The sequence below is a fragment of the Callorhinus ursinus genome, unplaced genomic scaffold (assembly GCF_003265705.2).
Source record: "Callorhinus ursinus isolate GAN/ISIS: 27379988/994484 unplaced genomic scaffold, GSC_fseal_2.0 scaffold83, whole genome shotgun sequence".
Classification (NCBI taxonomy): Eukaryota; Metazoa; Chordata; class Mammalia; order Carnivora; family Otariidae; genus Callorhinus; species Callorhinus ursinus.
Window position 1 is genome coordinate 1,301,238 of NW_027397145.1, and position 27,996 is coordinate 1,329,233.

Here is a 27,996-nt window from a genome sequence, read left to right on the forward strand (position 1 = left end):
TGTTATTCTGGCTGCCATGGGCACTTCATTCAGCTGCTTATCATACTGGACAAATTAGGTCAAGAACATGAGGTTCACTCTAGGTAACTCAGTTGATGTCTCCATTCTAAGGCCACAAACTTCCCCTTGACTCTGGACAATGTCCTGCAGATATGAGCTGTTAGTCATAAGGTATTTATATGTGGGGGAAAGGGTGTGAACTGGTACGAATATGAGATTGGATGGCTTTTACCCAGAAACCAACATTGCAGTTCTTCATTAGCCAGGTTGGTTCTCCTGTTGCTAAATAGCTCTCCTTTGAGAAAGGGGCAAGGATGAATTCACTTAATTCTCTAGCAAACTGCCTTAGAAGGAGTTCTGCTAGAGGATCCTACTATTTATGCAAATACAAGAACCCACCTCTGATAGGAAATCCGAGTGCAGCCTTCTGCAGCCCCTGCAACTTCCCTGAGACAGTATCTCTTCCTTGATGTCTAGACAACAGGATGGTGGCCATTTACAAGACAGCTTCCTCCCTATTCTAACACAGGACTAGATGGCCCCAAAGCAGGAACAGGTGGTGGGGTGGGGTGGGGTGGTTACTATAAAGGGTCCTTCTTTTGCTTCTTTCCCCATCTTATGGGAGGGCAACCAACAAACCAGCTCAGGCACACAGGCCCAGTTGGACAGAGGGAACATTTACTCAGTGTCTTTCTTCAAGGGATAGATGGGTCAGTATCTCAATCATACCAGCAAAAATTCACTACAGTTCAACAAATATTTCTAAAAGTAGAGAAAACTGATAGAAATCAGAGGCCGGCTCCAGCTGTCAATGAAATGGTTTAGCAGATGAAGGATCGTTGCAGGCCCCTTGGCCTAGTACATGCATATAATTTCCTAAAGCCAAGCTAGTACTAATCAATTCTATTTGAATCTGTTGGACAACATCATGTGGCTCTGCTCAGCGGTCTCCTTCTGGATTTGTGGACGTCCTTTATCACCTCTTTGAACCTCTTTCTATACCTACGTCCTTCTCCTTGAGAACCACCTCAGAGATTCCAAATTCTCTTCCCTTATTTCCTTCCCAGTTGCTTCCTCCCTCCTCCTGCTAGTTACTTTCCCTGGGCACCTCCATCCTGAACCTTCTGAACCCACAGCTTCCTCTTTTACCAAACACAGAGACTGAATTTGATAGTGGGAATTGTTTTGTTGACTGGTTGGTGTGCTTAAGCCAAAACTGGCACAGAAGTATTCTAAATGTTGAGGTTTGGAGTTCTAAGTTAGTCCTAGAGCTACAGTCATAGAAACATTCATCTAGTAGTGTTAATTCAGGTGTAAATGAGCTAAAGGGTATGTTTGCTGGCAATATCTGACAAGGTTGCCATGCTGAGCCATTTTTTACTGATCTAGGACTAAATGAGTCTTGTAGAAAAAAAGTGGGGAGTGAGGTTTCAGAGGACGATGGAAAAGGTTTGTTGAGGTACCAGACATTTCCAAAAGACTGCAGCTTCCCAAATCTTGTTCAGCATTCTTGAACCTGGACTCTACTCCTAAGTAGCCCCATAATTCACAGTACCCCTTCTCAATCCAATTACTCCCCACAGTGCTCTAGCACCCCCACTATCAATCAGATACCTCTCACTTCATAGCACTGACATTTCTGAGTACCTCCAGACCTTAGCCCTGTGCCCCTAGACTCTAAGGCATACCCCACCTTCCCCTGTCCATATTTTAGAGCAGTCTAGTTTCTCAAAACCAAATAAATTTCCTTCTTAAGTTTAATCACCTAATGTATATCCCTGATCAGGTCCCTTGTCTACAAAGCACAAGTGGCTTCCTTAGCATACTGATGCTCATATATCCTAGAGCTACCACTAACTAGAGCAGGGAAGGAATAGAACTGCATTCAACTGGAGGATTTTACCCTATCAGTTTGTGTCTCCTGCTGATCATCTCCCAGTCCCACCCCAAATGCCTAAGTAGCTGCTGCTTGATATCATAGTTGGCATACTGATGTGGTCTTCCCAGGTAAGATCTCAATGAATTCTAAGTAATTTTTTGTTTTGGAATGAATTGATCATTTTTCACTTGTGAAACCTGATCTTTGGCCATCCCAATTCACCCGCAGGCACAAGTCAGTAAGGCACTATGAGAATTGCTCTTATTCTTTGCTAGGCCCCATGCAGACCTGAGTGGGAAAAAGCAGGAATATTTTACTTTCCTTTTACTAATTTCGTAGGGCCTTCAGAAAACAAGCAAATGGGCCACAGAAACAAGTGGGGTGGAACAGAAGGGAAAAGTCTCAGAGGTGCCCTGGAGTAGGATGGGATGGATGAAGGATAAGGAACAGCAAAGATAGGGGATTTAATGCTGGCTCCAACACCTGGCCCTTTCTTCCTTCTCTACCCCTAAACCCCAGAGGTCCCTTGAATGATGCTGTGCCAAAGCAAATGCACGAAGAGGGGCCTACCCAGATTGCCCTCTACATAAATCTACTTAACTTTTCTGTTTTCTTGGTTCTTAAAATCTCAGGATTGGGTTCGCATCCCCAAAACCCGTCTCTCAATCTCCAGGACCAAACATACACTTTGCACAGAACGGACATTAGCATATATTTTAAAAAGGACATCCTTGAGATGAATAGTCATACTGTGATCCTCTAGTTTGCAAAACCTTTCCCAGGCAGGACTTCACAGCGCCTCCCTGAATGCCCCCAGTGTTAGGTGAGGCCGAAGCCACTATTCCCACGCTACAGACGAGGAAAAGTGTGGTCCGCAGTCGCCCTGCAGTCAACCAGCTGCAACAAACCTCCACAGACCTCGCTTCCAAGGGTCGAGCCCCACACGCCCCTACAACTCCTACAGCCCCTTGCGCGGAGCCTGCCGGGAGTTGTAGTCCAATGTCCCACGGCTCCTATGAGTTGGACTACAATGACCAGCATGCCCCGCGCTTCTTGCCCCGTCCCTTTCAGCCTCGGGCGCTGGGGAGGCTCCGCAGACCTGCTGATTGGGAACCGATATGGCTGCGACTCTGGGCAGCGGGGAGCGCTGGACCGAAGGTACCAGGTCCTTGCCGGAGGGTGGGACAGGGCAGAGTTGGGAGAGGAATGGGGCTCCTTGAGATTACTGAGGCCTGAGACCCTGGGCCTGAGGTGAGGGATGGAGGCCTATGAAGAGATGCTGAGCCTGAGTAGGGTTCCGAATTAGGTGGGGGACCGCCCACGGCAGGGGCCGGGATCTGAAAATCAGGAGCGCTGGCTCAAGCTAAGGAACCAGCTAGGAGCCCAGAGTCACCCGTGATGACTTTTTTGCCTCCGGCCTCCAGCCCTGCCCCGTCTCGGCCCGTGCCCAGCTTAGGGCCCGCGGTGGTCAGGTCCCGCCTGTTCCAGGGTGGCTGGGAGGTCAGCAGGGTGATGCGGATTCCCACAGCTTGCTTTTCCGGCCCCTATCCTCGCTCCGCCCAAGTAGGCCGTCTGACTCTCAATCTCCGTTTGGTCCTGTTCCTGCCAGCCCACATCAGGACCGATAGACCGGCCTTTTCCATCCTGCAGTCAAGCAAAGAGTATTGATTCAATACCTGTTATGTACCCTGCATTATGCTGATCGTGCAGCAGGGATCTGACAGACTTGGGCCCCTGAGATCACAAAACTCACAATCCACTGAGGGAGTTCGACAGGTAGACAGACAATTACGAAACAGAGTCACTAAGTCCTGAGCTACACAGCAAGGTCTTAGGTTTGGGAAGCACAGTGACAGCCTGGGTGTCAAAGGAGGCCTCAGGAAGAAAGTGTGACATATGATGACATGAAGGATGCCTTGGAGTTAGTCAGGATGACCTAGAGGAAGAATGTTGCAAGCAGAGGGAACAGCATGTGCAAAGGCACAGAGAAAAAAGAAAGCATTGCTGATCTGAAAGGCATTTGGTGTGTCTAGAGCATAGGCTGCAAAAGAGCTCGTGGTGAGGGAGGAGGCTGCAGAGGCAGGCTGAGCCTATAAGAAATTTGGACAAGGAGGAGTGGGTAGTCACTAAGGGATTTTAGGCAGGAGAGAGACATTTTTAAAGCCTCTTCCGGATCCTCCAGACAGGACCTGAGTCTTCTGCCTTCCTTGACTGGATTGCTGTGGCCTTCTTTACATTCTCCAGGTGTTATGATGAATCGAATCTTCTCCCTTTAAACTATAACCCCTTTGTGGTCAGAAGTAGGTCTTACCCATATATCTAGCCAAGTGTGTTGTTCTGTAACTGCTAGTTTAAAAGAACTGAACTCACCCCTACTTTAAATCTTAGTGGTGGGAAGCATGGCAACAACAACAACAACAAATTATTTTATGAGCAGTGTGACTTCTGACCATGGATCACAGAAAAATAGGCTTCTCCCTGCACTGCACTAAAGGTGGACACCTTTTGAAAGGCAAGGTACTGAGGAGATGCCTCTTAAGCCCCTTCTCTGGCTCTGATTCAGAATTATTTGCTGAATGACCACTGTAGGTATGGTGGACATTATTATGCTTCATGTTTCTAGCATTATAAGTTTTTCATGGTTGCCTCCGTATTTACTATATTGTTTTCTCAAGGAAGACGTTCATTCAATTTTATATGGATGCTTAAAAGTCAGTATGATGTCAGTAGTTTGGCCTTCACACTCATGGCCACAAGCAGCCTCTCCGATAGTGAGGGCAGGTAGCAAAGTTAATTGCAGATCAGACTGAGGCCTAACGGAGGGGCTATTGCTTTGCAGCTTACATTGATGCAGTTAGAAGAAACAAATACCCAGAAGATAGACCTCCTGAAAGTCATGATCCCTGTGGGTGCTGTAATTGCATGAAAATGCAAAAGGAAAAGAAGTCTGAGCATGAGTGGAATCCAACCCGACAGGGTGAGGGAAGTGCCACTTACACTGAGGAACAGCTGCTTGGGGTACAAAGGTGAGTCTGTGGTGGGATTCAATGAGTGATTTTAATGTAGAGTTCCTGGCAGAATGTGTTACATAAACATTGACTGTTATTGGTACTTTTATTATTATTATGGAAGCACAACAGCTTCTTGGCTTCAGAGGCAAGACTAGGTGGGAGTGGAGTGTTAGGGTGTAATCTGAGGTAACTTTACTGCTTCTATGTCGGAGAGGCAGGGAAAACCAACTAGACGAAACAGACATCTATATACAACAGTCTAGCCAACAACAGCAGAATACACATTCTTCTCAATATACATGAAACATTCTCCAGGATAGATCAGATGTTAGGCCGCAAAACAAGTGTCAATAAATTTAAAAGGATTAAAATCATACAATGTATGTTCTCTGATATCGACAACAGAAGCAAGTTTAGGAAATTCACAAATATGTGAAAATTAAACAATATATTCCTGAAATAACAAATAGGTCACAGAAGAAATCATACGAAAAATTAGAAAATACTTTGAGATGAATGAAAATGAAAACACAACATACCAAAATATATAGGATGCAGCTAAAGCAATACATAGAAGGACATTTATAGCTGTAAATGTTTATATATATATATTTAAAAATCTCAGATCAGTAACCTAATCTTCCACCTTAACAAACCAGAAAAAGAAGAGCAAAAAGAGTACACTAAATCCAAGCAAGCAGAATGAAGGAAATAATATAGAGTGGAAATAAATGAAATCGAGGTTAGAAAAACAACAGAAAATCAACAAAACCAAAAGTTGGCTTTTTGAAAATAACAAAATTGACAAACCCTTAGCTAGGCTAACCAAGAAAAAGAGAGAAGATTCAAATAACTAAAATCAGAAATAAAAGAGGGGACATCACTACCAATCTTACAATGATAATAAAGATTTTAAAAGGATACTATGAACAATTGTACGCCAACAAATTAGATAACCTAGATGAAACAGACAAATTTGTAGAAATGTACAAACTAGAAGATCATACAGACCTACCACAAATACAGAGATTGAATTAATAATAAAAAAATTTTACCCTGTGACCCAGCAGTGGCACTACTAGGTATTTACCCGAAGGATACAAACAGTGATCCGAAGGGGCACCTGCACCCCAATGTTTATAGCAGCAATGTCCACAATCGCCAAACTATGGAAAGAGTGCAGATGTACACTGACAGATGAATGGATAAAGAAGATACACACACACATAAAATGGAATATTACTCAGACATCAAAAAAACCGAAATCTTGCCATTTGCAACGATGCGGATGGAATTAGAGGGTATCATGCTAAGCGAAATAGCCAATCAGAGAGGGACAATTATATGATTTCACTCATATGTGGAATTAAGAAACAAAACAGAGGATCATAGGGGGAGGGAGGGAAAAATAAAATAAGACAAAATTAGAGAGAGAGACAAACCATAAGAAACTTTTAACTATAGGAAACAAACAGGGTTGCTGGGTGGGGGGGTGGAGGGATGGGGTAACTGGGTGACAGGCATTAAGGATGTAATGAGCACTGGGTGTTATATGCAAATGATAAATCACTGAACTATCTCTGAAACTGTTAACATACTACATGTTAACTAATTGAATTTAAATAAAATAAAAAATTTTAAAAAATTTCCCACAAAGAAAAACCTAGGCCCAGAAGCCTTCACTGGTAAATTCTACCAAACATTTGAAGAAGAATTAACTAATCCTTCATAAACTATTACAGAAAATACAAGAGAGGGGAGCACTTCCCAACTCATTCTATGGGGCTAATATTACACTACAACTAAAACCAGACAAAGACATAAGAAAACTAAACTATCAATCAATATCCCTTATGGATATAGATTCTAGCAACATATAAAAACATATGAAAAGGATTATATACCTTGGGGCACCTGGGTGGCTCAGTTGGTTAAGCTTCTGACTCTTGGTTTTGGCTCAAGTCATGATCTTGGGTCCATGAGACGGAGCCCTGCATCTGGCTCTGTGCTCAGCGGGGAGTCTGCTCCTCTCCTCCTCCCTCTGCCGCTCCCCCCAGTTATGTGCCCTCTCTCTTTCTCAAATAAAAAAAAATGAATAAATCTTTAAAAAAAAAGATTATATACCTTGACCAAGTGGTATTTATCCCAGGAATGCAAGGTTGTTTAACACATGAAAATTAATCAGTGTGATACACCATATTAATAGAATAAAGCACAAGGCCACATGATCATTTTAATAAGTACAGAAAAAGCATTTGACAAAATCCAACACTGTTTCGTGATAACAATACTTAACACAATAGGAGTAGAAGAGAACCTCCTCAGCTGATAAAGGCCATCTACAAAAAACCCACAGCTAACATCGTCATACTTAATGGTGAACAACTGGATGCTTTCCAAGGTCAAGAAAAAGACAAGTATGTTTACTCTAGCCACTAGAGTTTCAAGCCAGGGCATTTAGGCAAGAAAAAGAAATACAGAAGTCATCCAGATTGGGGGTGCCTGGGTGGCTCAGTCAATTGAGCTTCAGACTCTTGGTTTCGGCTCAGGTTATGATCTCAGGGTCGAAAGGTCCAGCTCCATGTTCAGGCTCCACACGCAGTAGGTAGTCTGCTTGAGATTCTCTCCCTCTCCCTCTGATCTTCCCCCACCCACTTATGTGTGTTCACGCTCTCTCTAAAAAAGTAATGGGGCGCTTGGGTGGCTCAGTCAGTTAAGCCTCTGCCCTCAGCTTGGGTCATGGTCTCAGGGTCCTAGGACAGAGCCCCATATCTGGCTCTCCTCTCAGCGGGCAGCCTGCTTCTCCCTCTCCCCCTGCCTGCTGCTCCCCCTGCTAATGCTCTCTCTCTCTGTCAAAGAAATAAAATCTTTAAAAAATAAAAAATAAATAAAATAAAATAAATAAGTAAATCTTTTAAAAAACTGAAAAAATTAAAACAAAACAAAACAAAAAGAATTCATCCAGATTGGAAAGAAGTAAAACTGTATTCATAGATGATATGATATAATATAGAAAATCCTAAGGAATAGGGGCACCTGGGTGGGTCAGTCAGTTAAACGTCTACCTTCCGCTCGGGTCGTTATCCCGCGGTCCTGGGATCGAGCCCCAGGACAGGCTCTCTGCTCAGCGGGAAACCTGCTTCTCCCTCTGCCTGCCGCTCCCCCTGACTAGTGTGCTGTCTCTCTCAAACAAATAAATAAAATCTTTACTTAAAAAAAAGAAAGAAAATCCTAAGGAACACACACACATACACACACACAGTTAGAACTAATAAACGAGGGGCACTTGGGTGGCTCGGTTGGGCATCTGCCTTCAGCTCAAGTCATGATCCCAGGGTCCTGGAATCGATCCCCGCGTTGGGCTCCCTGCTGATTAGGGGGTCTGCTTCTCCCTCTGCCTCCCCCAACTTGAGCTCGTTCTCTCTTTCTCAAATGAATAAATAAAACCTTAAAAAAAAAAAGAATAATTGAGTTCAACAAAGTTGAAAAATACAAGATCAGTACACAAAAATCATTGTTTTTCTGTACTGTAGCAATGAACAATCCAAAAATGGAAAAGAAAATAATTTCATTTATAACACCATCAAAAAAGTATAAAATGTATAAATGTATAAAAAGTATAAAATGCTTAGGAATAAATTTAACAAGATGTACACTGAAAACTACAAACTTCATTTAAGGAAATTAAAAAAGGTGTAAATAAATGGGAAGATTGCCTATGTTCATGGAGCTAAATATTGGAAAGGCTTATTTTATTAAGGGTTAATATTGGAAATATGGTAATACTACTCCAATCAATAGATTCAACATATCCCTATCAAATCCCTCGCTGCCTTTTTTGAAGAAACTGACAATCCAGTCCTAAAATTCATATGGTAATACAAGGGACCCAGAATAACCAGAACAGTCTTGAAAAAGAACAAAGTTGGAGGACTCACATTTCCCAGTTTGAAAACTTATTACAAAGTTACAGTTATGATGTAGACTAGCATAGGATAGACATGTAGATCAATGGAATAGACTTGAGAGTCCAGAAGTAAGCCTTTATATTTATGGTCAATTGATTTTTTTTTTTTTAATGTAGGCTCCACACCCAGCATGGGCTTGAACTCAGGACCCTGAGATCATGACCTGAGCCAAAACTAAGAGTCAGACACTTAACAGACTGAGCCACCCATACATCCCAGGGTGTCTGACTCTTGATCTTGGCTCAGGTCTTGATCTCAGGGTCCTGAGATCCAGCCTGGCATCGGGCTCCGCACTTAGCGCAGAGTCTGCTTTTCTTCCTCTCTCTCTCTCTCTCTCCCTCTCTCTGCCCCTCCCCCCAAAATAAATAAAATCTTTAAAAAAAAAGTCAGACATCCACCAACCAAGCCACCCAGACATCCCCAGTCAACTGATTTTTTTTTTAAAGATTTTATTTGAGAGAGAAAGAATGAGAGAGAGAGAGAGCATGAGAGGGGGGAGGGTCAGAGGGAGAAGCAGACTCCCTGCTGAGCAGGGAGCCCAATGCGGGACTCAATTCTAGGACCCCGGGATCATGACCTGAGCTGAAGGCAGTTGCTTAACCAACTGAGCCACCTAGGCGCCCTCAACAGATTTTTTTGACAAGAGGGCCAAAGCAGGGGTACCTGGCTGGCTCAGTCAGTGGAGCATGCAACTCTTGATCTTGGGGTCATGAGTTCAATCCTTACATTGGGTGTAGAGCTTACTTTAAAAAAAGAAAAGAAAAGAAAGAGTGCCAAGGCAATTTAATAGGGGAAAGAATTGTCTTTAATACATGTGTTGGGACAACTGGATACCCACATGCAAAACAATGCACTTGGACTCCTTTCTCACACAAACACCAAAGTTAACTCAAGGACCTAAAGTAAGGCCTAAATGTAAGAGCTACAGCTATAAAACTTAGAAGAAAACATAAATGTACCTCTTCCATGACATGACACCCAAAGCACAAATGACAAAAGAAAAAAATAGGTAATTGAATTTCATGAAAATTTAAAGCTTTTGTATTCAAAAGATACCATCAAGAAAGTGAAAAATCAATTCACAGTACAGGAGAAAATGTTTCAAATTATGTTTGAAAGTCCCTGATAAGGGACTTATATCTAGAACATATAAAATACTCTTACAACTCAACAATAAAAAGACAAATGGCCCAACTGAAAAATGGGCAAAGGATCTGATAGGCATTCCTCCGAAGAATATATACAAATGTTTAAAAAATATACTTAAAAAAATAATCTACAAATGGCCAATAGGCACATGAAAAGTTGCTCAGTATCATGAGTCATTAGGGAAATACAAACCAAAGCCACAGTGAGATACCACACCACCTCACACCCACTAGGAAGGCAGTAATCAAAAAGATGGACAATAGCAAGTATTGATAAGAATGTGGAGAAATGGGAACACTTATATATTGCTTGTAGGAATGGAAAACAGTGTGGCCAGGTTGGAAAATACAATGCCAGTTCCTCAGAAGGTTAAACATAGCACCTGACCTAGCAGTCCACTCCTAGGTAAATACCAAGAGAAATAAGAACATACTTCCACACAAAAACTTGTACATGAACATTCATACAGAATTGCCCATAATAACCCCCAAATGGAAACAACCTGCATATCCATTAACTGATGAATCGATAAACAAAATGGGGAATAGCCATACAATGAATACTTCTTGGTAAGAGAAGGAACGAAGTACTGATACATACTACAACATGAATGAACCTTGAGCGTTGTGCTAGTCAAAGAAGCCAGACACAAAAGTCCTTTATATGAAATGTCCAGAATGGCAAATTTATAGAGACAGAAAGTACATTATTGGTTGCCAGGGGTTGCGAAGTAAAATGAGGAATGACTGCCAATGAGTTTGGGGTTTCTTTCTGGTGTAGTGAAGATGTTCCGGAATTAGATAGTGATATGGGTGCACAACTCTGTGAATATACTTTGTAAAAAATCAGTGAATTGTGCATTTTAAAAGAGTGAACTTTGTGATATGTGAATTGTAGCTCAAGAAATATGTTATTAAACAAATAACAAATTTATACAAAAGAGAGAAAGAGGCAGAGGAGTATCTGCCAGGGAAGCAGAGATTGGAAACTGGGCTGGGGAGCCAAAGGACCCCCATGGGCAGCTCTTGGGGAAGGACCATGACTGACATTCCAGACCCTGCTTTATAGTCCAGCCTGTGTTACTGACTTACTTTGAACTCTTGAGCAAGACTCTGGGCCTCTCTCTGCCTAACTGGATTGTGTAGTTGCAAAAGACTGGAGATATTCTGTAAGTGCCTATCAGTAGAGGATACATATAATCCATAAAATGCAATAAATATAATCCATAAAAGCAATGCAGCTTTTGAAAAGAATGACATAGATATATAATAGCCAATATTTATGGGGTGTCACATGCTATCAAGCACTTTGATGAATACTTCATTTAAATGATATCAGCTTGTGAAATATAGTTCAAATTATTAGCCCATTTCAGAAGATAACACTTAGGGCACAGAGGTTAATTACACAGCAAGATAAGATCCCAACCAAGGCATTTTGACTCCCGAGTTCATGCTCTAGTACAACATTTCTCAGAGTGTAGCTTGGGAACCCCAAAACCCTTGGGGGTCTGCAAGTTTAAAACAATTTTCATAATAGTACAAACACACTATTTGCCTTTTTCACTCTCATTCTCTCATGACAGTAGAGTGGAATTTTTGAGAAGCTACCTGATATATAGTATATCATCACTCTGTTTTAAAATTTCTTGTTTTCATTTCTAGTACGGTAAATATTGATAGCTATAACTCACATGAACAAAAACTCTTCTGGGGATTTAAGTAATTTTTAAGAGTATAAGAAACTTCTGAGATCAAAAAGTTCAGAACTGCCACTCTAGTCTAAACTTTTATCCTGTACTCATTTCTATATGTTATCAATCCATCTCTAAAATAAACTTTTGGTTTAAAGAAAAAAAGGATGTATAAAGGTGATTACAATATGCTCCTAGGTTAAAAAAAAAAAATGGAGAGGTGTCTATACATAGACACAGGATTCACAGAACACTAACGGTGGTTGTCCTTAGGGTGGGAGATCGGGGGCAGGGAATAGGGAAGCAGGAAGTTTTTTTACTGTATACAGTTTAGTACTGTTAGATATTTATCTTCTACCGTGTGTGTATATATTAACTTTTTTTAAAAAAAATTTTATTTATTTATTTGACAGAGAGAGACACAGTGAGAGAGGGAACACAAGCAGGGGGAGTAGGAGAGGGAGAAGCAGGCTTTCCGCAGAGCAGGGAGCCGATGCGGGGCTCGATCCCAGGACCCTGGGATCATGACCTGAGCTGAAGGCAGACACTTAAGGACTGAGCCACCCAGGCACCCCTATATTAACTTTTTTAAAAATTTTTTATTATGTTAATCACCATACAGTACATCATTAGTTTTTGATGTAGTGTTCCATGATTCATTGTTTGTGCATAACACCCAGTGCTCCACGCAGAATGTGCCCTCTTTAATACCCATCACCAGGCTAACCCATCCCCCCACCCCCCTCCCCTCTAGAACCCTCAGTTTGTTTTTCAGAGTCCATTGTCTGTCATGGTTCATCTCCCCCTCCGACTTACTCCCCTTCATTCTTCCCCTCCTGCTATCTTCTTCTTTTTTTTTTTTTCTTAACATATATTGCATTATTTGTTTCAGAAGTACAGATCTGTGATTCAACAGTCTTGCACAATTCACAGCACTCACCATAGCACATACCCTGCCCAATGTCTATCACCCAGCCACCCCATCCCTCCCACCCCCCTATATTAACTTTTTAAAACAAAGTTTTGAAAGGCAGCCTTAAGGAAAAAGAGAGAGAAATCACTAGAGTGATTAGGTGTTTCTTCTGACTTTGCCGTCCTGTGGTTGAACTCTCAGGGGCTTAGCCTGCACCTTGATATAAGGACCAGCATGTCTGTTCTACCCACTTGTAGGGATACAGGAAGAATAAAATATTGGATGTAAAAATACTTTGAAAGCATTAAGCTCTCGGTGGGAGGAGGACCTTGTTAATCAATTTGAAAATTTCATGAATGTGTTCACCAGTTTTCTTTTAGGTTTGTTTTGGGGCTCACAGATTGGAGGATCAGATGTAAATGTAAAATGTAAACATACTATTTTACAGTTAATCATACAAAAGGGGCCTTTGTAGACATATATGTTTCTGGTGTGTGTTTTTAGGATCAAGAAATGCAGAAATTACTATGAAATTCTGGGAGTTTCTCGAAATGCCAGTGATGAAGAGCTTAAGAAAGCTTACCGAAAACTCGCCCTGAAATTTCACCCTGACAAGAATTGTGCTCCTGGAGCAACTGATGCTTTCAAAGGTCTGATCCTGAATTAATGTTTAGTTCTGCCCTTGTCAAGTTGTTTTCAGCCTCCCCTATAATCGTTTTCTACGGCCACAAGTAGGGCCTTTCTTTTCTGCCATACCTCTTAAATAGTGATGATCAGCATAGCTCCCTCTCGTCTTCATTCACTTACCTTAATTTCTTTGGGGAAAAAAAATATTTGATTTCTCTGTAATGGTACCTTTTTAGATGTGAGACATAAATAAAAATCTTACTTAAGAGCTTCACCTCCAAGGAAACCTTTGATTCGGGCAAGAATTATCAGTGGATGCTAAAACTGCCGGGTGACAGGTTTTTGCTGAATAGGATATTCACATGATTGTCAGAGCATCATCCCCCAGAATACCTACTGATTTCAAAGGGGAAAAATTGCTTTATAATGGAGATATCTAGCTGTCACCACTTTAACCCAGTGATCCAACTTATCGTCACCAATACTGGACCCACCTCACATTATATGATATGGCACCTGTGTGGTATTCTTTTTTTTTTTTTAAGATTTTATTTATTTGAGAGAGAGAATGAGATAGAGAGAGACAGCATGAGAGCGGGGAGGGTCAGAGGGAGAAGCAGACTCCCTGCTGAGCAGGGAGCCCGATGCGGGACTCGATCCCGGGACTCCAGGATCATGACCTGAGCTGAAGGCAGTCACTTAACCAACTGAGCCACCCAGGTGCCCCCTGTGTGGTATTCTTGCCAAAATGTTCAACCTGAATCTAATAATGAGGAAACCATCAAAATATGGGACATTCTACAAAAAACACTGACCTGCTCTTCAAAAAAGTCAATATAATGAAAAGCAGAAAAGGCAGGTGACTATTCTAGAGGAAAAGAAACTAAAAGGATATAAAAGCAAATACATGAACCTCGCATGAATTGCATGGGTTGAAGTTAATTTTCTTAGCTATGATAATGGTACTGTGATCACGTAGGAGATTCTTCTAGGAGATAGATGCTGAAATATTTAGGGATGACGTGCCATAATATGTGCAGCCTACTTTCAAATGGTTCAGCAAAAGAAATGTATACATACTACATGTATGCATGTATTTATGTATGTATGGAGAGTTGAGGGAAGCAATGTGGCAAATACTAACAGTTGATGAATCAAATAGAGGGTATATATGTATTTATTTACTATTTTTTCAAATTTTCTGTAGATTTGGAATTCTTCTAAAGAAAGAGTAAAAAAATTTTAAAAGTCAACGTTTACCTCAAAAGATAATCTCCCTTTGTTGATGTGCCATTGTGAATCTTGTTCTCCCCACAGTTTCTACAAGGAAACCACTAGATAACCCACATTCTCTTTACACCTTCACATAAAGTATCTCACAGACTAATGCCATTTCTATAAGAAATTGGCCAGATTTCAAGGGATGTGATGTTGAAGCAACTATTTAGACTTTTTTTTTTTTTAAGATTTATTTATTTGACAGAGAGAGACACAGCGAGAGAGGGAACACAAGCAGGGGGAGTGGGAGAGGGAGAAGCAGGCTCCCCGAGGAGCAGGGAGCCCGATGAAGGGCTCGATCCCAGGACCCTGGGATCATGACCTGAGCCGAAGGCAGACGCTTAACGACTGAGCCACCCAGGCACCCCCTATTTAGCCTTTTTTGTTTGTTGTTTCTACTTAGCTGTTATATTGCTGTAAATATTTAATATAATTCCCTCGCTAGAAGAATCATAAAGAAATGCTCTTTCTGACTGTGTTTCTCATAGTGTTGGCTGAATTAGAGGCAGGGAATGGGGATGTCTTAAAGATTTCTTTTCAAGGTTTCTTTGATTAGGGGCACTGATTGCATATTTAAATGAATTTTAATTGGACATTTGCACATTTGTGCATAGGGAGAAGAGGTGATAGTAAGCATGTGTAATCTATCCAGTCTTTGATCTGTCATTGAGACACTGGAGATAGGTTTCTTAATTTCTAAAGCCTACTTTCTAAAGTAAGCTGAAACATGACTGTGATTAGTGAGGACTTTGCTTTTAGCCAAGCAATTGATTTTACTGATTATTTTATTTAGGAGATTGTTTCTGACTTCAAGTTAGAATACCACTGCTTATGTATGAACCGTTGCTCTCAAGGGAAATAAGGACACATTTTTGATGAATGAAAGCAGTAGTTCTTAGTTCATCTTGAGTCCAGTATTGCTTCTGGCTTATCAAACTAGATCACGGAAAATGTCAAGGGCAAGAACTCTGGTGAACTTTCTAGGTCCAAGCACCTTTTCTTAGGCCCCTGTGAGGTCATCCAGCAGCCAACAGCTCTGGGCTCTTCATTGCTACTTCTTGCATCACCCTTAGCTACGGCAAAAACTGTGTCCTCAGATACTTTTTGGTTTTGGTTGCAGCAATAGGAAATGCCTTTGCAGTCCTGAGCAATCCTGACAAGCGACTCCGCTATGATGAATATGGAGATGAACCAGTGACTTTCACTGCCCCTCGAGGCAGACCTTATAATTATTACAGGGACTTCGAAGCTGACATCACTCCAGAAGAGCTATTCAATGTCTTCTTTGGAGGACATTTTCCTACAGGTGAGTATTTCAAAATTATAGCTGAAAAAAAAAATATATATATACACACACACATATATATGTATATATATATACATATATATATTTCTGTATCTCAGCTAGCTCCTCTTTGAGGATCTGAATAGAGGGACCATGGTATGGTAGAAAGAGGAAGAATTTGGAATCAGGGCGCCTGGGTGGCTCAATCAGTTAAGTGTCTGCCTTTGACTTGGGCCATGATCCCGGGGTCCTGGGATTGAGCCCTGCATCAGGCTCCCTGCTCTGCGGGAAGCCTGTTTCTCCCTCTCCCTTGACTGCCGCTCCCTCTCCTTCTGCTCTCTCTCTCTCTCTCTATCAAATAAATAAAATCTTAAAAAAAAGAAAGTATTTGGAATCACATGAGCTGGGGTTTGAGGCAAGTCTCCAGCCTCCAACTGTGCATGATTTTAACCAAATCACTTGGTCTCTCTGATCCTGTTTCCTCACCTGAGAAATGGGACTGATAATATCTACCTCACAGGGCTGCTGTGAGGATTAGATATTTTTAAGTGCTTTATAAATAAGTAGTAAGATGCCTATTATCATTATTGCAAAGTAGCAGCTATATAAAGATAAAAGTTAGAAAACTACCTCCAGAGAGTTCGATGTTGGAGTAATTATTTTTTTTTTTTTAGATTTTATTTATTTATTTGACAGAGAGAGAGGGAACACAAGCAGGGGGAGTGGGAGAGGGAGAAGCAGGCTTCTCACAGAGCAGGGAGCCCGATGCGGGGCTTGATCCCGGGACCCTGGGATCATGACCTGAGCCGAAGGCAGACACTTAACAACTGAGCCACCCAAGCGCCCCTGATGTTGGGGTAATTAAATGCCCAGGAAGTAAACTGAATTTTATGAATTGCTGTTAAAGATACTAGTGTTGGGATGCCTGGGTGGCTTAGTCAGTTGGGCATTCAACTCTTGATCTCAGCTCAGGTCTTGATCTCAGGATTCTGAGTTCAGGCGCCATGTTGGACTCCATGCTGGGTGTGGAGGAAAGAAAGAAAGAGAGAGAGAGAAGGAAGGAAGGGAGGAAAGAAGGAAGGAAGGAAGAGAGAAAGGAAGGAAGAAAGTAAGAAGGAAAGGAAGGGAGGAAGGAAAGGACGAAAGAAAGGAAGGAAGGGAGGAAGGAAGACACTAGTGACATAATCTGATACTGGGCAAGGAAGCAGAAAAGAGCGTGTCAGACAGGATTCATGGCCCAAATGCTCTTTCTTTACTAGACTTTTGGGGTTCTCTCACTCACTAGTTCCAAAGGACTATTTAAATAAAAGCAGGAGAACTAAGCACATTCCATTTACACCTGGTTCACTTGGTTTACCTACTGTTTTCTTTTTCTGCTGAGTAAAATGGGACAATACTCGGCCATCGGAGAACCTAGCTGGGAGCAAGGAGCTTGGAAAAAGCAAGGAAGGAGTGTTTGCCATATCCCATGCTAAGTTTTTCTTTCTTTCCCAGGAAACATTCATATGTTTTCACATGTGACCGATGATAACCACTATTACCGCCGGCGGCACCGACGTGAGCGGACGCAGACGCGGAAGGAAGAAGAAGCAGAGAAACCTCAGGTACCAAGGGCAGACAGCCCAACTACTGCTCATCCACACTTGTACTGAGCGGACTTTTACGGCGTCTACGATCAGGTTTTGGAAGTTCAACTTGAGTCATGTTGTTAAAAGGTGTTTTAGGAAAGCAGAGGTAGTGGTAGGAAGGGGTGGACCACTGGCCCAAATAGGCCAGAATGGTACCTCCTTCCCCACCCGTTCTTCGGTGGTTGTTCCAGGAAATCAGTTCCCCTGTGGGGCTGTCTTGACCGAGGTTTTCTTCCCTGCAGAAAATAGGAACCCCCTTCAAAATATTCAGAACTAAAGGGAGTTTAAAGTAAGGGATCTAGGGGGTCTCATGAAGCTCAAGGGCAGGAAGCGCACATGGGCCTCAGGACAGATGGGAACCAGAAACTAAGGTACAGTCAGGCACCCATGCAGCTATCTTTCCATGACTCTTTGTGGCCAGATTGTCTCCACCTTTCCTGCCTCTCTGCATCTGCTTTATTCTCTCTAAGCAGCCTAGCTTGTTCTGCTTCCTCTTACAGATAGCCCATCCACACTGCCTAAGAGTACATGTCCTTTCTTCAAGTGACTGCCCAGCAGTGAACAGTATGATGAGTCTCAGTTCCAAACTCCTGGGAGGGAGAAGTGATTACCCCTGCTAGGGTTAGATGTCTCCCAGTCCATTCAGCTGTGGCCAAGGCGACAGAGCTGCATAACACTAACGTGGCCCCATGGGAGTCACAGTCTGGGCAGACTCACCCAGAAGTGTCTGCTTCATTGGTCTTAGAAAAGGGGGCTGCATGAGAATTACTGGGTGTTGTCAATACAGGTTGTGGGTGGGTCTCCTTCAGTCTTCTCCGCAGAGAGAACAGTCTTCCTAGGAAAGCTTTGGGCTTTGTGCAATATATTGCAGTAATTTGAATTTTCTTTGGGAAAACTATCCTGTTTTCTGTAAGCGTTATATTGATGAAGAACACTTACGCCAAATATTTTTTCTTTTTCAGACCACGTATTCTGCATTTATTCAGTTACTTCCAGTTCTTGTGATTGTGATTATATCTGTCATTACTCAGCTGCTAGCAGCTAATCCCCCATACAGTCTATTCTATAAATCGTAAGTCAAATATTTATAAATCTTTCTTAACAATTTGGAGGGTAAAAGACTTGAACATTTTGCTGGTACTGCTAACATTTCATTTCGCCTTTGTAGAAAACACGGATTTTTTTTGTTTAAAGGAACAGCAGGATAGTAATATAGTGCAGAGACTCAAAATTACTGTAGGCGGTTCCTGTGTGCTCGGGCCACGGATTATTTTGCTCCACAGCGACATCATCCGGTCAGCCACAGAACAGCAGCAACTGGTTTCTGAAGGATGAATAGGCTAACCAGTTTCAGATTAAATCCTTATCATCCTGTTAGCTTTAGAATGGACCCTGTTGAGCTTGTGATCGGATCACTGGACTCCTCCGGGTTGGGAACATAGTATCTGAGATCCAGTGATTACTTTCAATTTAAGTAATTGGAAGAATGGGACATTTATTCATGATGAGGCTGCACAGTCAAACCATAGTATCACATTTCTTTGCTATGAGCTATGATAGGAATTTCTTTATTTCTTCAATTAATTATTTCAATTAGTTCAGTTTTCATAGTTCGGTCCCCAGACCAGCATCATCTAGAGCAACTGGCAACATGTTAGAAATGCAAATTCTTAAGCCTCACACCATACATATTGAATCAGAAACTCTGAGGATGAGAACTAGCGATCTGAGTTTTAATAAGCTCTCCAAATAACTCTGGTTCATAGTCTGAGGATCATTGGATTAATTTTTTTTTTTTAAGTAGGCTCCACACCCAGCATGGAGCCCAACATGGGGCTTGAACTCACCACCCTGAGATCCAGACGTGAGCTGAAATCAGGAGTCCAACACTTAAACAACTGAGCCACCCAGGCATCCCACTGGATTAATTATTTTAAGTTAGATGAGAAATGAGTCATTACTCATTATGGTTTAGCAGACAAAAACCTTACAAAATGGGGGACCTGGCTGGCTCAGTCCGTAGAGCATGCAGCTCTTAATCTCGGGGTTCTGAGTTCAAGCCCCACATTGGGTGTAGAGGTTACTTAAAAATAAAATCTTTAAAAAAATAAAAAAAACCTTAGAAAATGTGGAACCCATGGGGCAGTACATAACAGGAAGAGTCTTTGCTAGCAATCACTGTAGACTGAAGACTGTATTCTAGATCAGTATCTTCATTTTACAGAGAAGGAAGCTCAGTCTCAGAGAGGGGTTTTTACTATCAGGTCACTCTGGCCTGATTCCCTCTATTTCCCGACTTCCTGTGTTTCTCCATTTGCTACTTCTCCCTCCTTTTTTGCCCAGCTAGTGGGGCAGAGAGGAACCAGCCCTGCTAACACCTTCCCAGATGGAGGTGGGAGCAGTCATGGCCTGAACCCTTAGACATCCAGCACGATGCTTAAGTAGAGAGATCAAAGGGGAAAGCTGGGAAAATATTAACTACAGTTGAGATGGAATTTGTCTAGTTTGAATAAAACTAGCCTGGATTTTGCACATTGCTGTCACATTGTTTTAACTTGAATTTGAGCTTCTTTCTATACTTCCTTTTGGTTAGTATTTAGTTAACCCAGACCTACTGATGTTTCTGAGCACCACATACCATTGGAAATATTAGACCCACAGAGAGGTGGTGCAGAAGCATCACTGAAATCTTTTGTCTGAGGTTTTTGCAGTTCTCACTTAGCAGCTGTGTGTGAAGTACTTTCTCTCCTGTCTTAAAAATTGATGCTAGGTTGGTGTAAGCTATCTGGTTATTTGTGACTGTAATGATCAGTTCATTTGCTCAACGTTTACCAATAGCCTGGTCTGTGCCAGGTACTATGCTAGGTCCTACACAATGTACAACATTTTTTTAAGCATTCAGCACTCGTGCTCACTTCGGCAGCACGTATACTAAAAAAAGCATTCAGCACTCAACTTTTAGCACAGAAAGCAATATAAGAGAGGTAAATCCTTGAAGAGAATAAAGTAACTATACTGAGGCTGAATTCACAATATGAATACACTCACATAATGATGACATTACAGTTGCTACAGAAATAATAAATGTTAGGAGTATTAGACAGTGGTACTTGCATCTGCCCTATGAAGAGGGGATTATGGTCATGATATCTGTGCAGTCAGTGCTAAGAGTGAGATTGTCAAATATAACCAGCTTACCTGAGCCTCCCTCTCCTTGTCCCAGGACCTTGGGCTACACCATCTCTAGAGAAACGCAGAACCTGCAGGTGCCTTACTTTGTGGATAAAAACTTTGAGAAGGCCTACAGAGGAGCATCTCTCCGTGACCTGGAGAAGACGATAGAGAAGGATTACATTGATTACGTCCAGACAAGCTGTTGGAAGGAGAAACAACAAAGTAAGATGTTCTAAAAAGGGACTTTAACTGGTGGTCATGCTTCCAACCTGAGGCATGCCCAGCTTCCCAATCCCTCCTCTCTCCTTGTTTGAGTAGCACGTGTTTATGTGATCAGAGACAGGACAGAGACCCATTTGGGACACCACCAAAAAAGTGAAGTTCATCGTCAGGATACATGTGGCCAGAATTTGGAAACCTGAGGAACTCAGGCAGGCAGCATTAGTTGCCTATCCATCTGTCTGTCTCTGAGTGTCTGCTTCTCTCTGCCCATCTGCCCCACTCTCCTCTCTGCCAATTGCCTTCCTTTGCTTCTTCAAGCTTTCCTCCTTCATAACCTGGTTTTGCCCTGGTTGGTTTTGGTTGCTACCCTCCCCATCGCTCTCCCAGCTCCCACAACCCCACTAGTTATTGGCCCCTTTCTAGCTGGATTGGTCCAGTTTCATAATTCCACATTCCCTATGGGAAAATCTGATTGATCCAGCCTAATTTTTTGAGCCAGACCAAAAGTCAGTGCTAGCTGGCTGGGGCCACCTAGATCAAAAGTGACCCTACCTCTGGGTCTGCCCCTTCAATAAGGGTGGGTTTGAGCAGGCCTTCCACTCTGTTCCCTCTCTGGAGACAATGGGGGTGTCAGTATCCACCCGTTGGCTTACAACTCCAGTTGAGTATTAATGGGGAGTGCTGGTAGCAAGGGTAGCCCTGCCTCTCAGCCAGCAGGTTCACTTTTCATCCCAGTTGAATTCTACACATACACACACGTATGCACACCTGTGCGGGGGGCGGGGGGGCACATACACACAACCTTAACTGTATCTTATAAAATGTGGCTTTAATTTTTAAAAAGCAAACGAACTCATTTTTTAAATGGTGTAACTGGATATCATTAAATGTCTACCAGTGCCTGATAAGATTAGCTCTTCAGTCACAGTGCTGCTAAGCCCTTGCTGACCCATCATGCAGCCCAACCCCACCCCCACGTTAATCTGTCCTTCCTATGTGTTCTTAAAACACCTGGTCCGTGCTGCTAACACAGTACTGCTCTCAGCATTCATGCGCTGTAGGTACGTGTCAGTCTCCCTGCCAGACTGTGGGCCTCTGACGGTAACAGCCATGTCTTACCAATCTTGTGTCCCAGGCCCCTCGCACCGTCCTTGCTCCGGAACAGGTGCTCAACAAATGTCCTTGGAAGAGAGGATTCTCAGGCCTGGAAAATAATGAAAATGTGTGCGGATTAAAAATCACAGAGCAGGGTTAGCATCCTTACCCTAGCCCCTAGGGACCTTGTCTCTGCCCTCTACTTCTGTAGGGCAGAGCCCACCTCCACTCTCAGGTGCATTAGGAGCTTGATGGGCAATGATTCTGAGACGTAAGGGGAAATTAAGCAGGAGGAAGTTGCTTTTTAAAATTTATTGAAAAATAAATGCTGAAAAAAACTGAGGAGGTCAGGAAGTACCCTACTTCATGTTAAACTAGTTGTTGCGAGTTTCAAAGATCAGGAAAGAATTTTGGAGCAAGAAAAGGCTTTGGACAGAAAGGCATTTTATACACAGATCTAAATCAGGTGAAGGCCACAGTGTGTGTCCTAAAAGTCCCCATTGTATTCAACCCTGGGAGGGTTTTGAATTTGTTGCTTTCTGCAAGAACTGGATGAAAATCTGCATTTCACATTCTTCAAACACACACACACCCACATACACTCCCTAGCTGGAACTATGCAAAGAGCTCACGGTAAAGATTACATCTAAAATGGCTTTTAGGCTTCTCCCCATATTCATGAGGCCTAGTTTCAGGACTTTGGTACTCTCTAGGTATAAATAAAAATCCAATGGGTAAGCATGATGCATGTACCCACAAGTTCCAAAGAGGGGGTTATCCGCACACACCCCTTAAAAATCTATTTCTGGCATTTAAGGGTGGTTGTCCAGACTCTCTCCACAACCCAAATGCCATTTGAGAATGAGCAGCATGTGCCCTCCAGATCCAGCAGCAAGTGCCGCCAAGGTTAAATTTAGCACTTGGAGGTTGTAAAAATAAACCCACTTGAGAACAAAGTTCACTCTTGGCAAAATACCGAATGGAAACTGTTTTTAGCAAAGTTAGCCATTGTCTTTTTTAATCTTTTGTTCATTTCTCTTCTCTGTTTTCCCTTAGAATGCTTAATCTGAGTGAACTTCTGTGAGTAATCCCCTACTATGAACACTGATTGCCCTGTTTACTCCTCCACAGCTGCATCTAGATAATCAACCCAATGCCAGGGGAAGTGGCCACCGGGCTGGGATGGACAAAAGTAACAGGCAGGATCTGCCGCCCAGCCTGGCAGAGCTGAGCTGAGATCCTGGCCCTGCCCGGCCGAGGAGCACTTTTTCCATGCCTTGGACCAGGGCAGCACCGTGGGTAGAAGCTCAGGCTTTGAAACGGGGATAAGACGCACTTCCTCCTAGAGACGCCATACGGGCTATAGAAGAGGGTATGGGTATAATGCTTAGCCTGGTGTCTGGCATATAGTAAGCGCTTGGTTCCTGCTGGAGTCCAGGCCTTGCGTGACCTGGCTAGACTGGATGTAGTTCTGTCTCATGGAGCTGGATCCCGAGGGTGGCTGGGATCCTCTGCGGTCTTCCAGACCACAAGAGTGCAGAGGGTTCTTTGGAGGGGCTTTGGGACTTGTTTCTTTAGCAATTTGCCTGAGTCTGTTTGCCTGGAAGGCTCAATGCTCTGTCCATTTATCACAAGGGGCAAGGGAAACATTTGGTAAAGAAGAAAAAAAAAAAAAGCTGTTGTCTTGATGCCCCTTCCAAGGATTTTTTCTCTTTTTTTTACTTAGAAGTCACTGAGTATTAACAGTCAAAATGTATCAAAAGTAACATATTAATTGAGCTGACCTTTTACTCATGGAAGGGCAAAAGCATTCACTGGCAGTCTGGAGAGAAGTTTCTCCAAGCATGGTGGTGGGCATTTGGGACGTGGTTCCTTGAAACACTGGCACTGTTGCAAAGTCATTGATCTGGAGCAGGGGTCTCAACCCCTGGAGCATGGAAACTTGGTTTTAATGAACTTTATGTAAAGCTAGTGACATTTTGAGAAAAGCATCCATCTAATCCTTCATCAGCTTGTTAGAGTGGACTTCAATGTAGAAAACAGTAAGAATCACTAGCCCTTAATTCTTTCTAGAATGAGATGTCAGGCAATGAGGCATTGAGATAAGCTCAGCAAACAAAAAAACCTAAGGAAATCGTTGAAGGAAAAGCAAAGCCACAGAATCTGTTCCATATGCGGGCATAACAGTGACTCCAGAGGACCAAAGGCATAGAGGCCTCCTGAACAGGTTTCCCACACGCCAGAGAAGCCAGGGAAATGGAGTTGGTGCGGTGGGCACGCCCCGGGGCGGACGGGGGGGGGGGGGGCTTTCATTTGGGTGTGGCACCCGGTCCTCCAGGAAGCCGCATCGCCTGCAAGGATGACGGTGCCAAGGCAAAGCCCCGGCAAGCAGGCAGCGTGGGCACCCGCATAAGCGGGTGAGAGCACATTGTTCTGGGGCCCAGGAGCCACGCCGCTTGCCAAGCCACTGCTGGGCTAGGGCCCGGGCTCTGAGCCTCCATTGTAGAGGGAGGGTTTTCATGCATGGCCACCCCTCACCCTGGAGTCCTGCACTTAATCTGCACTTTGGGCCTTACTTGGTGTAAATAGAATCATTGTGAGCAGAAATGCCAGACAGCGTTTTGTGTTGATAGAAACTTATTCAGAAACCAATGCCCATTGTTCCCCCTGGCTAAGTATTAATTCCTGTTTCCAGTCAGTTTGCTGATTAATCAGACAGGTGCCTCTCGTTCCAGCAAGAAAAACAAAATCTGTTGGCAGGATGATTAAGAATGGATAGACATATTTCAAAATGATTAAAATAGCATTTTCACAAGTATGGTCCTTTAAACACCGAGGAGCTGCCTGCTGTTGGAGGCTTTCAGAAGCCACACGGCCCATCCAAGCGTGCCATCCTGTTAATACACAACACGTCTCTGGGGGGTGCTTTTCAGGCTTTCCTTCCTAAGAATGTCTCTGAAACTTGACAAAAGAATGAAAACTAGAGGCAGCCAAACCGCCGTTGCATCGGCAAAGACAGCAGAGATTATATTCTGGTTAAAAATAGAATGACCTTCTCCACCATGAAGAGAAAATGAAATTCATTTAGTCAAGGAGACAAAGGTCACCGGATCCAGATGATTTCACTTTTCAAAGAGCCCAGCTGCCTTTGGCCTTTGAGTTAGGGACCCCACATGTGGTGAGGGAATGAAGAAAGCGGCCAGCAGCCTGGCCTTCTATAGAAGGCATGCCCACCGGAGGGAGGCTCTGTGTCAGTTAGCATGTCTGAGTTATGATCCAGCAACGCAGGGGACAGAATGGAGCAGCTGTCTTTGTTTCAGATGACAGGAACAGGCGATTGGGCTCCACTCTCTCCCAACTGCCATCTGAAAGCCATCCGTACGAAGGCCGTGAAACGGAGTCTCCTCTTACTGCACACGTGCACGTTTCCTAAGACTGGTGCCAAATGTTCTATTGATAAGAACTAAGCCCAGTGCTTTTATAATAGAGCATGGATACTGTAGGACTCCGGGACCACAGGTGGCCTTTAATCCTCGGCACCTGGTGTAGCGTAGCTGCCGGATTCGCGTTTCTCGAATAAATGAGTAAGCGTTTCTTAAATATAATTAAAAGAAAAAGCATGAAAGTAAAAGGAGCTTTGATTCCAGAAATATTGAAACAAAACAAAGGAGCTCAACTCTCTTGATGAATTGGTTACCTCTTTTATCTTTCAGAGTCGGAATTGACAAATTTGGCAGGATTATACAGAGATGAACGACTGAAACAGAAGGCAGAGTCGCTGAAACTTGAAAACTGTGAAAAACTTTCCAAACTTATTGGCCTGCGCAGAGGTGGCTGAGAGGATGCTAGTCCTACACAGGGTTGGGGTTTTGCTACTTGTTACTATTTATGTTCCTAATTCCATTTTATAATACAAAATTAGGAAATGACGAACATTTTACAAGTTGCTAACTTTGGTGGGCAGAGCTGAAGGCACTTGAGCATGGAGCCAGACTTGTCATCACAGAAGCCTTCCTGGAGATTGGCTCCAGGGGCCACGAACCGTTCATCTGAATTGAATTAAAGGCCAAGCATTTGATGCAGCCCCCCTGCTCCTTGCCTACCCTGCCTCTAGGATTGTAGTTCAGGCATCCCAGGGCAGATGCACATTGTCTTCCTCCTTCCCTTCTTCAGTTAAGTCTCGATACCCAGTCATTCCTAGGCATGGCCAAAGCAGCTTCATATTAGTTGTTTACAGTGTACACCAAGAATGATACCTCTCCCTTCCTGTGAGTCATCGTGGCCCCCGGCATTCAGCCCTTGGAACAGGTGCCTGCCCAACTTCGCATTTTCTAAGGGAAATGTGGAGAGATGTAAACTATTATTACAGTCAGTAGTTTTCCATTTACCTATCTCTGTTCAGAGTTACTGGCATTAGCAAACTGCCTGATTTGAGTTTCTTTTACTTCCTTAACCCTTTCTCTTGTAGAGGGTCTGGAAAGTAAAAGCCACTGGGTAAAAGAAACAGTTCCATGGACAGCCCAGCAGCAGAAAGCAGGGACCCGGGGATGAAGGTAAAACGCAAGACTGAGTCTCAGCTTCTCAATGCAGGTTCCCCAGTCCGTCACAGAACCGGAGAATATGGGTGGTTTTTTGCCATTTCCTCTTGCAGCCTCACACTTGACCGGAGTCCCTGCACCCCACAGAAGGACAGTGGTCAGGCCGAAGAGCAGGTATTGCTGACCACCCAGGCTGGTTGCTCAAGCCTAGAGCTGGAGGGGAAAGACCCTCTTTCCATTGCTTTGGAGGTCGGTGTTGGTCCCAGCCGTCCCTGTCTTTACCCCAGGGCCCCATAGCTTGTGACATGAGATGCCTTTTCATTTGTCAACATTTATTGAGTGCCTAGTATGAAGCAGGAGCTCTCACATATATTTTCTTATTTTAGCCTCCTCACAACTCTGTGAAGGAGACATGTTATCCCTTTGTTTATGAAAGAGAACATTGGCCCAGAGAGGATGAATGGCTGACCCAGTCATACAGCTGGTAATGGCAGAGCGAGGTGGTAGGCTGACCCTGGGACCCTGTATCCTTTTTATGGCAGTCCTGCGTTCACTTCCAGACACCTTCCTCCCTGGCCTTGAGGAAGCAAGACCCTCTCTATAACAATTCTGTATACAACACAAGAGGTCCCTCAAAAGCAGGCGGCCCTTCCCACTGGTGACAAGGAAGATGTAAGTTACTGCCTAGGCCCCGTGGTTCTGGGCCCTCTCCTCTAGGTGAACTTCCAGGGTTGAACTGCCTAGATCATCATGAGTCAGAACCTGGAAGATCAATAGGTGACTGTAGTCTACACTCCATGTTTTCTTCAGGAGGGAAGGAAAGTTCCTATATCAAAACTGATTTCCAAAGTAGAGTTTGTCCTTTCAGAGGCACAGCCTTGATTTAGGCAGACATGTCTAGCATGGTTCAACACGGACATTTCACAGGGTCAGGAGATGGGTCCAGAGGTGAAGAGTGGATCTTTGGTGGCTGGTAGGGGACACCTGCTCCGCTGTGGGGAGGGGAGCAGCTCCAGAGATAGCCAGATTTTGCTGCTCAACTAGGTCTATCTTCCTGGTTTGGGGGACGTCCTTGATCCTTTCTGAGTAGCTGAGGGGATTTACACTATAAAATATGCCTGTGAGCCAAACAGGCTTATGGAAAGATTCCCTATACACACACAAATCAAAGCTCTCTCCTCCCCAGCTCCAGTCTCTGCTAGAAAAAAAGGGGCCATGATTAAATTGACTTGACATAGATTTCATGGCAGAGATGAGTTACCTGTGATGACACTAAAGAGAGGTAAAACTAACTCCATTAAGCATCAGGTCTCTTGTCTGTTTTCATAGCACTGATGGTACTGTTGTGTTTATCACCTAAGAGACTACACCACCTCTGGCTTTCCTCAGCAGAAAGGTATTTGCCTTTGTTGAAGAATAGTTTAATCTATTTGGCACGGTCCAGAATATGGCTACACCCTAATTTCCTGGGTTCTATTTTAGATGAGTTGTCTGCATGGTGGTAAAATAAGCGTCTTCCTCTTGCCTACATCTTTT

At 43.3% G+C, this 27,996-nt stretch overlaps 1 protein-coding gene across 4 annotated transcripts; it reads left to right on the forward strand.

Annotated features, from left to right (window-relative positions):
• The first annotated feature begins 14 nt into the window (after positions 1-14).
• On the forward strand, positions 15-27,996 carry DNAJC18 (DnaJ heat shock protein family (Hsp40) member C18). 4 transcript variants are annotated; one of them, XM_025852135.2, is made up of 9 exons: positions 15-171; positions 2,951-3,037; positions 4,719-4,905; positions 13,118-13,263; positions 15,639-15,824; positions 17,298-17,407; positions 18,394-18,503; positions 20,655-20,827; positions 25,636-27,996. In XM_025852135.2, exons 2-9 carry the CDS (start codon positions 2,998-3,000, stop codon positions 25,758-25,760), a joined length of 1,077 nt encoding a protein of 358 aa, XP_025707920.1. In that variant the 5' UTR covers positions 15-171; positions 2,951-2,997; the 3' UTR covers positions 25,761-27,996. The 4 variants fall into 4 exon arrangements, with proteins under 4 accessions (XP_025707920.1, XP_073743905.1, XP_025707922.1 ...); XM_073887804.1 differs by having other exon boundaries at positions 32-159; XM_025852137.2 differs by having other exon boundaries at positions 62-83.

Coding starts and splice junctions, on each gene's coding strand:
- DNAJC18 (XM_025852135.2), top strand. CDS start 2,998: ATGGCTGCGACTCTGGGCAGCGGGGAGCGCTGGACCGAAG. Junction 17,408..18,393: donor AAGAAGCAGAGAAACCTCAG/GTACCAAGGGCA, acceptor TTTCTTTTTCAG/ACCACGTATTCTGCATTTAT. Junction 18,504..20,654: donor TACAGTCTATTCTATAAATC/GTAAGTCAAATA, acceptor TCCTTGTCCCAG/GACCTTGGGCTACACCATCT.